The sequence below is a fragment of the Zophobas morio genome, unplaced genomic scaffold (assembly GCF_036711695.1).
Source record: "Zophobas morio isolate AGI-343-1 ecotype UQ-CSIRO unplaced genomic scaffold, CSIRO_AGI_Zmor_V1 ptg000006l, whole genome shotgun sequence".
Taxonomy (NCBI): domain Eukaryota; kingdom Metazoa; phylum Arthropoda; class Insecta; order Coleoptera; family Tenebrionidae; genus Zophobas; species Zophobas morio.
Window position 1 is genome coordinate 12,303,303 of NW_026972111.1, and position 12,945 is coordinate 12,316,247.

Consider the following 12,945-nt stretch of genomic DNA (forward strand, 5'->3'; position numbering starts at 1 on the left):
TACTCGACCGTTGTAATGATTTAGCGAGCGGCTGTCACTCACGCCACCCATTCGTCTCCGCAAGCACGTTAACCGGCCGCGTCCCGACTTAGCCCCGGTGTCGCGCCCCCGATGTGCATTTAGAGTGGACCTAGTGCAGTGTTGTAACACAGGGCCCAGCCATGGCGGACACCGAGAAGGACCGCTACGACCCCGAGCTCAAGTACCTGTGCGTGGACAGGAACAACTTCAACGACCCCGCGACGCAGGCCGAATGGACCCAGAAGCGCCTCGTGTGGGTGCCCCACGAGAACCAGGGCTTCGTCGCCGCCAGCATCAAGGGCGAGCGCGGCGACGAAGTGGAGGTGGAGCTCCAGGAGACCGGCAAGCGCACCACCGTCGCCAAGGATGACATCCAGAAGATGAATCCGCCCAAGTTCGACAAGGTCGAGGACATGGCGGAGCTCACCTGCCTCAACGAGGCCTGTGTCCTGCACAACCTCAAAGACAGATACTACTCGGGATTGATCTACGTAAGTTGAGCCGGCTAAGACTAACGACACCGAGAGTTATTTGACCTTGGGTTTGGGTGTCGGGCCTTTTTTATTCGGTTCCGTGAAATGGGACGGGTTTCGGCGGCCTTATCGTGGGAGGTGCGACATGGGGTGGACGCGATGGGGATTATCGCAGGCTCCGTTAGGAACTGGTTATGTCGCTTTGCAAGTCACCTCGAGAGGTTTTCGTCGGTTTATTTTTAAATTCGAGAACTACGGGCTACTTCGTCTAGCTAAATAAACGGTAATTAATTTTGAATTTAGACATAAGTAATGTTCATTTGATACTGCTGCTACTTGGTGCAGAACCGTGAAACCTTCGCCGTTGGGAGGTTGGAATTGTAGACTCAGCGTTTTACATAGAAGAATGTCGGCCTTTCCTAGAAGATTCGGTCTTCCATCTAGCTTTTTCAGTTTCTATGTATCTGATCATACTTCCGTCCTCAGAAATTGTCTATCGTCAAAGAACACTTGATTACGTTCCTTTGTTGATGCAGCACCTTCAAAAGCTAGAGTTTGTTTCAACATGAAAAACAATTAACCCATATGTGACATCAGAAACGGTAAAGGTGGAGTTTTCGACAAATAGAGCAAACCACTCTGATTAGCACGTTAGTGTCATTTAAAGTCACTATACTGTGGAAAATATATGTTCATTGTTCAGGTAATAAAACTTCCACAGTTGTAAAAGTTTTCTGATTATCGCAAAACGTCGGTGGACATTTGATAAACTTTATTGTCCTTTTAATTCCGAATTATGCAGACAAAAGACCAAATGAATGTTTTTTTTTTTCGCAACACAAAGATGTCATATTTAATTTCCGTCCATTGTAAAAAACCGTATTGTTAAATTCAGTTTTTTCACTTACTGTGGTCTGCAAAATTTATTTATTTAAAATTCCTTGGGAATGCGTTGCTTCGTTTGGGGTTAATTGGTCATTTCTTTGTTGGGTAGGAACTTCTAGCACTAAATAATAAAAATGTGCAGTTGAGTCTTCATTCGGTTTACGCAAGCAAAATTAAACTTAATGTAGCGTTCATTTAATTAAAAGTATTGCCTCCGTATTATTTTTTGATTATAAGAAATCAATTATAAACAATTTGAGTGTAGATGTTAATGTTACTTTTAGGCGGTTGTTATTTAAACACCCGAGTAATTTCGAAGTCGTGGGTAGCGATTGTACCTTGTCGTATGACAAATTAAATTGATTCATTTTAGGTACGTGAACTTTGTCGATTTTGAATATTAAGTTACATAAAAGTGCCAAAAGCACAAAGCTAAAAGCGAAATCCATTACCCCACCAAAAGCATTGTCGAAACAATACAGACAAAATGAACTCCAAGGCGAGGTATAATATTACATAGGAAAAACGAGCTCAAATAAATCTATTAGCACGTTGATGTAATTTTTATATTTGGCGGAGTTTCTACAGTTTATGCTCTTACTCACATTTCGGTCTCTTCCTCTTCGGTTCATGTTTCTATTTTCTTCTGCCTGTTTCCGGCCTTTTTTCTTATTCTCATCTAAATGTATAAAGGTGATTTGAAAGTAAAGGGCGTTCCCACGATTTTGCTTTTTATCCATAGCGTACGTAAATATTGCTTTAGAATATGCCGGACGTGGGTCAGTTGCGTGCCGCGGTCAAAACAAATTTTTTTAGAAGAAGACTATAATTGCTAAAAGATTCACATTTAACCCACCTGCTGTATTTTCCAGTTTTCCTTTTAGATTACATTTCTTTTCCTGGCGACTGGATGTCATCTAGAAACATCTCCGCATGTCAAACAATTATCACATTTCTTTGTTGGTACAGCATATACAAAGGCTAGACTTGGGTAAATATCGGTAACACTATCTCTTTCAGCGTCAGATTGCTGTAAAATATAATTGTCGGATACTTTTCTGCAACTGGATTTATATTTTTTCGCAAAAAATTCCCATTGTCGAATACAGAGATCTTTTTTTGTAAATGTAAAGAAAGGGCAATTGAACTTTCTTTTTTCTGGTTGGCTTCTTGTGCATCTTCTGCGCCCTGATGCCGAAGAAGGGAACAAAAATGATGCCCTATTCAGAAAAATATATTTTTTTGCAACATTTTCGCGATAGAGTTCCACTTGGTTTTGATGACATACTCTAATGCTAACTAAGTGACATGTAAATTGAGCAAGATCATAATTTCTTTCCTTGCAGAACGCCTCAAATTGCATCCACTTTATCTTCATGGAAAACATTACCAGCTTAGAGTTTTATAAACCGAAAATCGTGGTGAAAACCGCGTTCCGAAATTTTTATAAACAATTGAGATATTGATTTTTAAAATACGTGATGAAAAATTTTATCAAAGTGCTAAAAAGAAGATGAAGATAAACTGTTTTTAAGAAAACTGCTTTTGCAAAGCTGTGGACCAGGTATATTTAAAATTTCGTAACAATAATGTTAATAATGAAGATATTACATTCTGAAAATGTTTTGAAAACCCCATGAGCTCTTAAACTTCCCCAGCGGTCATTTCTTCCTTTTGAGGATCACGGACGATCTACAATAACAAGCCACACCGTAATCCCCTCTAGGTAACTTTCATCACGTAATTTAGTACATACTTTTAACTGAATTTTTTTTAAATTCGTCGTCCCACATGGAGTCAGTTGGTTTTAACTATACATTTGTATTCCATAATTTTTTAAATAATACTCAACAAAATAAAATACAGTGTAAACTATCAACGAAAGTTGTACTGTAAACAAATACTTTCGTCTTCGTGTACACGGAACGTTATTTGGTTTCCATTAAAATTTTGCGACGTACAATAGGATTAATGTATACCGGTGTATGTTTTTTAGGTACTGCAAGCTCTTCCTAGAAAGGTCGTTTTCACGTTTTTTCGTTTGTCGTTTTAAGTGAAAGTCAATATTGGCTCTAGGATTGTTTTAAAACTATCAGGTTTCACAATCTCCTTTTAAATCATCCAAGTCTAAAACTTCATCATTCGCTTTTTAAAAAATCGATACTGCGGAAATCGTGTCGTTTGAAAAATCTCTGATCTTTCCTTTCAATCCGCTTGGCTGTATTGGGTTTCGAAGTCATTTCAGTCGGGTGCCAGTAATCCTCGTTGGTCTATTTTTAAATTGAAGAACTACAAACTTGTGCAGCTATAACATAAATGTAATTTGAATAATGAATTTAATTCTTTATCTAATAGTGTTTCTACTTTGTGCAAAACCGTGAAAAATTAATTCACTGAGAGATTGAAATTGAAATCCGTATTTTTTAGTTTTTGAGCTTTCATTACAAAAAGAGGGACTACGTTTAAGAACATCAGAGTTATATCTCGTTTCTCATTAGTCAGACAACGCAATAGTGATTTCTTTTCAGGAAAAATTTCTTTTCCCGTGATAATAACTATCACAGCTTTAACGAGTTCGTTTTTATCGTTGGTCGCAAAAACGCAACTGCTACACTTAACTATTATTAGAAATGAATAAGAATGTGATAATGATAACGTTCATACCGATTGTGGCATTCAGAGAATTACGTTACTCTTAAAAACTATTAAAGAATATTGCAATAAAACTTAACAAAAAAAATGTACTAATACAACAAAAATAAAACTTTTCAACTGAAAAATTGCATTCAAATATGTTCTTGCAATTTAACGCAGCTAATCTTCTTATCAGTTTGAAAATGATTACTTCCATAATAAATTTTGTTTTATCTTGATTGATTTATTCTAGTTCTGGTAAATAATTTTACTTGAAATTTAACTGGAAAAAACGCAACCCTATCAGTGACTGTATTTTTTAGACCGCTTTTTTTATTGTCTCAAATATATTGCATTTTCTTTCATGGTTCAAGAAGGATTCGTGTTTTTAAATGATGTATTTTAATAAAATGAATGAGGAAACAAAATTTAAATAACGTTTAAATTAAAAATGCAGCTTCTATTCATAAATTATTTACGTTACGTGGAATGTACTTTTTGTTACAGTTTATTTGTTATTTTATACTATATCGGAACGAATCGTCCCGAAAATTTTGGAAAAATAGTTGTAGAGAAATGGTGGGGGAAATTAAGTGTAATCAAGTTTACAACTGATGTTGCATTCCAAAAAGTACAAACATTCGTCACGCTTTTAAAGTTTAATGTAAATACATATTCATCATAAATTACGACTGTTATATTATTTATCATTAGCGAGATGTAAAGATGCCAACGTACTGTTGAAAAAAGTTTGCACGTATTTGTCAATTAGTTAATTAACTAACTTTGATAACTAAAACTGTACAGGACTCAGCTTGAAATTACAGCGTTTCCCCAAAATTATTCATGCTGAGGTCATCTTCATTGAGCAATCTCATCAATTGTTTGTTTAGAGTAGCCAACTAACGGAAAATCCTGATCACTTTTCCGTTTTTAGAAGTTGACCTCATCGTCCATCCCAAAATTTAGAAAACTTCTAAACATCCGGTCTCATTTTAGTCCGAAAAGGTTCTAATAAAATGAACTAATCGCTTTATTCCTATATAAAAAATCCACAAAGCAGGAACTGCTTATGTTAATAAACTTTGCAATCCTCTGACAAAGCGAGCCAGTCATTGCGTTTCCAGGTAAAAGCGTTGATAAAATACACACCGTGTGGTTTTTCCTTTCCTGCACGATAACGCAGCTTGTTAACCATCCTCTGATAAAGCTATTTGTGTACCCTGTCTGATATTTGACATCGACGGCTACCAAAACCTATTCCACTATCAGACATGGGCGTAGCATCTCGAACCAAAATCCCCAAAACGTGGCGAATTTTCTATATCATCGACGATTTCCGAGTTAATTGTGTGTTTCATCCGATAAGATACCGTTTTATTACAGCGCTTATTTATGATTCCGCCCCTGGAAACGAACGCGAAAATGCCCCACCCACGACCAGATAACCATCGTCTCAATTAAACCCGACATCCATTCATCAAAAACAACCGTTTTTTCTCCTTGTTTATACAACCGTCTCAATTAAGCCCTCGAAAATACGTTACACAAATCATCAACCGCCCGGTGTAGGTGGCTTCTGATTTAGCCGATGACGTCCTTTTGTGCAGGCCACATGTTGCTTCGGTTTATTTTTGTTGCATTTAGATTTTTTTACCGTTAGGATGTTCGCATCGATTTTCGATGATTTTTGGCCAGACTTTGTGCTTTTTCGGTGAAATTCGACCGGTTGGAATGACATGACCTTGACAGAGCGGCGACCTGCGGTACTCGCAGCAGGTCGAAGTCGCCGTGGGATGTGTTCAACAGCCGGCTTGGATCGTGGCACCGAGCAATGAGTTGTTTTGTCATTGTGTTTTTATGTCGAATTAAAACGACCGAATTCTTTTCTATTAAGTCGTTATTGGATGAATTATTAATTTGGGACGTGATTCCATGGGGGCGTTGGCTTTTCTCTGGGCCATTGTGTCTTGGGTGTAGGACTGTCGGATATTTCACGGGTTGAGTCGGTCAGAGGCGGAGGAGATACGTAATTTATAAGGGGGCTGTTTTTTCCGGAAATTCCAAACAGTTTGTTTTAGATGCGGTAATTTCGTGCTTCAGGATTTAACTGAACTTTACCCCTAATCTAAATGACGTGTATTATTTCTGGGATTGTGAATTTAATCCTAACACGGATTGAGTTTCGGTAAAAATAGACAGCGCTTTATACACATAATCCCTTATTTTATGATTAGAACGTTTACAGTAAAGCGTTAGTAGTGTTTAGATTACAGATGTCGGAGACAACTGTCAAATTGTCGTCGTTGAGAAATGAAGACCCGAACCCATTAATGCGGATAAATCTGTGATAATTTATTCATCTTTGTAGTAAAATTGTGGTTGTTGAATACACCTACTGCATAGTTTACACCTGCATTTATATAGGCTGTTATGGAATGGTACGTACAAAAAAATTGACAGTCGTTTGCGAAGTCGAACAACTCTGAAAAACCTATTTTGTATTATCAAAATTATAAGGGGAAAATTAATCCGTATCTAACCTTTAGACCCTACTCTAGGATAAATAGCAGGGTACCCATTTGCCACAAAATCATAAAAAATCATAAAATTTTACTTCTGTGACAAAAATCATAATGTATCATAAAATTCAAAGATATGTCATAAAAATTGTAATTTGTATGAAAGGTTTTCTGATTTTCAATGATTTCTATATTTAAATTTTGGTGTTAAGTTTTGTTGTCCAGTTGGTGCCATAGTAGCAAGTGTTTTTCAAGTTCTTCACTGAAAACAATTTGGATTTCTCATGCCTAATCCATATTGGAATGGACGGTCCCAACGTCAATTTGAAATTTGAAAATCTTATAAAAGAAGAACTGTTTTAAGAAAGGTTCGGAGTGCTTGAACAGTAGTCAATTTGAATCATTTATCAACGATTTGGTTTTCTTTTTTATGTTGTCAAGTGCAAGACGGGAAGATTATAAAGCTATAATTGATATGGCCGAAGACTCAAATTCTTTGTTTCTGAGAGAATTTTGGAATAGGTGGATAATATTAAGAAATATTTCAAAGATGTTTTATTAAAGCAAAAGAATTTTTCAAAAGAAATTAAAAACATTAGTCGATATAAAAGAATTATAACAATTACACTGGTCAACAAAATTCAATTTTTTCTCTCTAACTTTGACATAATTGTAATGTTTTCGTTTAATTTGTCTCTGTGTTTGTAACAAAGGGCATAAACCTTACAACTTAGCTCAATTAAAAAGAAAAATGCATATTTGATGTTAAAAACAAAAAATCAGGTAAAACAATTTAAATTTTGTATATTTAACGGCAAAAAGTGATGTATTAACAAAAGAACAACCATAATTAAGAAAAAAACAACGATTTTAGTTTAAAAAACGAAAAAAACAAAAGAAACAGCTAGGGCCGACGTTTTTTCGGTTGCCTCCTATAGATTTCATTGGAGATCGCTCGCTTGATGATCCCGCAGTATTCTACGAGCATTTAGGTGTTCCATCGATCTTGGTAACGTTTTTCTATCCACAAAATGCCCAGATGGAAGCGTTCTCTATGTCCGTCATGCACGTCGTCATAATTTTTGGGGAAAAAATCAAGATGCGAATACATAAAATGCACTTTTAAGAATATGTTAATTAAAAATTTTTTATATGATGATAACATGTTTTCTACTTACTAAACGTAGTTTTCTTATTGTTTCCCAAGAAGTTTGTAGCAATTTGATCACAAAAAAATACACCTTATAGAAAGTTTCGTATTACTCAATAGTACGATTTTTGTATTTTTCAAAGGATAATATTTTAAGATTACTTTTAAATGAGAGCTAAGTTTTGGTTTAGCCGTTTATAATATCATTTAAAATTGTTAATTAAATAATAATTGGCTGCTACAATAAAAGTTAGAGCTTAGCTGTTGACCAGTGTTATCAGTGATCCAAAGACTAGTATTTATATTAATTTTTCTATTTATGTTGCACAAATTTCTGAGGAATTCCTGACAAAATTTCAAGGAGAACAAGTCCTAATTCATCTTTTATTGGCCTCTCTGCATTGTTACATACTTTAATGAGTCATGTATTAAAACACGAACTTCTAACTAGGGAGGGAAAGAAACTGGAGGGCGACTTATTGCGCAAAAAATTGGCCTTAAAGAAGATAAGCTAAATTTAACAATAAGACAAATGATCAGTGAAATTCTTTAAAGAAATTTCAAAGTACCTCAAAAAAAAACTTCTTTTGGGCAATTCTTTTTTAAAAGATGTGCGGCACATTTATTTCACAATATTTAGTTTTTATTATGTGAACAGAAAATTCTGTTGTTTTTTTACGTTGATGTTAATGTTATGTGTATGTATCTGAATGCAAATTATACTTTTTGTGAAAAACAACGAATTATTATTGTCATAAAAAAAATTCCCTCTCAAAAAAAAAAAAAAATTCTGAGCAGTGGGTACCCTGAAATAGGTATAATTAATTTATTTTAGTAAATCCTAGTAAGAAAAAACCCATAAACAATAATCAGAAAAATTACAGTGCCAGAGAACAAAATTGACAATTTTTTTTCTGGCATTTTTTCCTAAATTTTTTGAAATGTCTTTTGCCCATTACCATGTCAAATTACCTTAAAAAATCTACGTGGACAAATGAGGCAGAATCGTAGATTAAGTTTTGTACTTATTTGCTGATTTATTAGACACACCGCAAGCATGAAAATTAGAACATGAATGACTTTTACCCAAGTTTAGGTTTTAAAGGTTGTTAGTATTGAAAGATGAAAATGGGATGATCTTTTAGGAAACGCATTGGAATCCAAGTGACAGCATGTATCCAGAAATTGAAAGAAAATTCTCTATCAGCTCAGAATTTACGTGCTTTCTTACAACATTATTGCCCCTCTTGATTTGGCTATACTACATATTGAAGTTTTTTGTTAATACAGCTGTAGCAATAATAAAAAATAAGAGACTGTTTTGCTTTATCTACTGAATTGCAAAACATTGTTTTGGGAGAAATAAAGAAGTTTTTTTTTATTTTATGGTCGAAAAGTATGGAAACTGGTGATTTTAGCTATTGAACTCTATTTGCGGGAGTTTCATAAACCAATTGTTTCAAATGTCCTCAAAAAAATCAGTTGGATTAAGATCCGGAGAGTGAGGTGACCATCGCACTGGTTTATTCCTATCCATTGTCTTGGAAAATGTTGATCGAACCGTCATCGTACTTCTCGAGCACGGTGTGCAGATGGCCCATCGTGGAGATACTCAACGGGTAGCTACAAGGATGTCATCTAACAAATTTAGTAAATGTTCATTGAGATATTGTATATAAGCTACTGCTGTTGAAGGAAGAGGTAAAATGTAAGGGGCTACCACATCATTGGCAACTGTTCCGGCCTATACATTGACACTAAACCGCTCCTGAGATGTCTTTCTTGGACAGCGTGAAGATTTTCATTTGACCATATTTACCATCCCTTGTAAATGTCCTTTCGTCTGTGGGGGAAATAGTCGCTACAAAACGTAGGTCTGCGGTATTCCTTTCAAGCAACCAATCACAAACTCTCATTCGGCGTTATAGATCTTCTGGTTTCAAAATTTGAATTCGTTGAACGTGGTAAGGATAAAGTCCTTGCTCATGTAATATTCGGCACACAACAAACGGCGAAATTCCTACACTGTAAAATAATCCTCTTACTCTGATGCCTCTGATGTCCAAAATTTCTGTCTCCGTATCTAGAACACGCTGTGTTCGTTCGATACCCCAATTCGTCTTTGGACTAAGCGTGCAATTTTTTATTTGTCAACAGTTTATTGTTGTCAAACAAAAAAAAAAACTTTTTGTCAGGACTAAATGTTGCTAAAAAAACGAAAAAGGGCCTTTTGTCAGAGGCGTATAACGAATTTGGACCTAAATTTCACTTTAACACCCACATTTCCGAAACCAATTATTGATTTTATTTTGTATGTACTTTTCTGTAACACGCTGTATATTGCCCATTTTAGGTTAAATTGACATCATTTGTGTGTGACTTTGCGGCGATGTTGCCAATTCGTTTACTATTCTAAATTCCCCCCCACAAAAAAAATCGCTACCTGAATCATGCACAACTTATCAAATACCACAATTTTTTTTTATACAGTAGCCAGTTTGATTTATAAGGGTGCTTTGGCTTAAGCCGCTTAAGTCCTAAAAGTTTTACAAGGTGTATGTCAAATGAGTTTACTGTACTTGAAATTTGCGGTGGTTTTAACAAATTGGCATTATGATCCCAAAGTAATCGGGTATTCAATTGAAAAAGTCATCAAGTTAGCTTTGATTTTTTTGTAAACATGAAGCGCGTCTGCAATAATCTAAAATTTAATGGATGACAGCTAACGTGGAATGGTATACCAGCAAAAACGTTCATATTTAAAAAGGATGTTGCAAATATTGTCCATTTGCTTCAAAAATACGATAGAATTCTCCAGTCAAAACTTCTACGAACTTTTTCTAAGATAATGCCGGGTGATTTTTTAAATTTCGGCTCTAATTGCCCATGACGCTTGCATTACCAGTGAAACGTGTTGTACCCATACAAGCGTCTCCGTCAAACGGCAAGCCATACACCAATTTTTTCTATATGTAAAGGCGTTTCTTCAAAATACTGAGCATTTTCTGCGCTCCACATTCGCAGGTTTTGTGAATTCATATACCCTAACAAAAGAAACCAAGCTTCATCATTAAAGAAGGTTATGTCGAGAAGACTATTGTCCATCGTTGGATTAAACGAGTTGAAATACGTCACTCTCTACTCATCACCTAGTGGTTGAAGTTCTTGAAACATTTGCATCTTGTAGGGAAGCAACCCCAGGTCTCTCGACTTTACTGACTGCTCCCGACGGTGGTTCCCATTTAAAGAGCCACGCGGTCTTTCTCGGACAGTCGCCGTCACTGCCTCTAGGCTTATTCTGGAGCACCCATCTCGACTTCCGCTTCCAGGCTTTTCTTTAGCAAATGCCACCCGGCCGCCGTCACCGACGATGAGTCACCCATCACCGCTGCACGTACTAGAAAACTCATAGGTGTCGTACCGGGGCGGCGTATGGGTTTATTTCGTAACAGTATGATAAGTCAGCTTGCAGTGAAAGACTTCTTAAAGATTTTTGGCGGTTATCATCCATATCTTGTCTAACGTTATTCACAGTCTCGGGCGTTCGTTTTTTTTTCCTCCCAACACTGTTGCTTCTACTGCAGCAACATCAGGAAATTCTCTACGAAATTCCAGGAAACAAGGTGTAGCTTCATACACCATTCCTTATATGACCTTTTTACTTCCCGAGCGTAAGCAAAGGAAGTATTGTAATCGAGTCCGTCGGCCGACTCTCTACTTTTACGTTTTCTCGATCTTTCATGACCCCTAGAAGACGAAGAAATAGGTCTCCCATTTCCGTCTGTCTGTCCGTCTGTCCGTCTGTCCGTCCGTCTGTCCGTCTGTCCGTCTGTCCGTCCGTCTGTCCGTCTGTCCGTCTGTTGTCCCGGATTTTTATTAGACAGATAATCTCCGAAAGTACTCGACCGATTGTTGTGAAATTTTGTACTTATATTAAGAATATCATGTAGATGGTAAAACGCTAACCAAAATTTGTCTAATCATCCCCACCACTAATGCGATGACGTCACTTCAAAATTGTACATAGTAAATGGGTTTTCAATTGTATAAAATAACATAGTCCTACACATGTAGTTTACAACTCCGAATCGACTTTTCACCCGAAACGTCCAGATTTTTGGAAAAAAATCAAAATTATAAAACAACATTTTGAAATTTAATTTTTAATCTGCTAACCAGAATGCTTTGAAATGTTGCAGATGTTTTAAGGCTATAAAGAGCATCATAAATCTTTAGTCAAAAAATATTTGCTTATCCCCTCCAAAAACTTGATGACGTCAGCTCAAAAGTTTGTGGAATAAATCATATCTAAAATGTACAAAATATGATGAGTCTGTACTTGTGATCTATCACTTCATTCATATTTTTTGGATTTGCATATACAGGGTGACTCAAAAAAATTAATGAATGCGTAAATTTATTTTACTGATTTACTCAGAAACTACAAAACCGAATGCTTTGAAATCTTGCAGATGTTTTAAGGTTCTAAAGAGCATAATAAATGTTTAGTCAAAATATATTTGCTTATCCCCTCCAAAAAATTGATGACGTCAGCTCGAAAGTTTGCCGAATAAATCCTATCTAAACTGTAAAAATATGATGAGTCTGTACTTGTAATTTATCACTCCATTCATATTTTTTGGATTTGCATATACAGGGTGACTCAAAAAAATTAATGAATGCGTAAATATATTTTATTGATTTAATCAGGAACTACAAAACCGAATGCTCTGAAATCTTGCAGATGTTTTAAGGTCATAAAGAGCATAATAAATGTCTAGTCAAAATATATTTGCTTATCCCCTCCAAAAACTTGATGACGTCAGCTCGAAAGTTTGCCGAATAAATCATATCTAAAATGTACAAAATATGATGAGTCTGTACTTGTCATTTATCACTCCATTTATATTTTTTGGATTTGCATATACAGAGTGACTCAAAAAAATTAATGAATGCGTAAATATATTTTATTGATTTAATCAGGAACTACAAAACCGAATTCTTTGAAATCCACTGAGAAAAAAAAAACATAATAGGCATGCAGTCGTCACGTTTCCGACAGCGAGGGAAGTACTGTCTAAACTCTTTAGACCAATTTTTTTCTTCGGTGAATATTTTGCACAGGTCAAAATCATTCTTTTATTGAAATTGAAAGTCCTAAAATGTCCTTGATTCATGCGCCAACGACAATGTAGTCTGTAGACATATTTGAACCGATTTTGTTAATTCTGATTTTCATTTTTTTATTTATATTTTTGTA

The 12,945-nt window shown here is 35.7% G+C and overlaps 1 protein-coding gene across 4 annotated transcripts in view; it reads left to right on the forward strand.

Moving 5' to 3' along the window:
* Zip (zipper) overlaps nucleotides 1-12,945 on the forward strand; it is a 49,639-nt gene continuing 36,694 nt past the window's right edge. For 2 of the 4 annotated variants that reach the window (XM_064048435.1, XM_064048438.1), the window contains exon 1: nucleotides 1-512. In XM_064048435.1, the coding sequence (XP_063904505.1) occupies nucleotides 162-512 (351 nt within the window). In that variant the 5' untranslated portion in view covers nucleotides 1-161. The remainder of the gene's footprint in view (nucleotides 513-12,945) is intronic. The other 2 variants (XM_064048436.1, XM_064048437.1) reach the window with 1 other exon arrangement.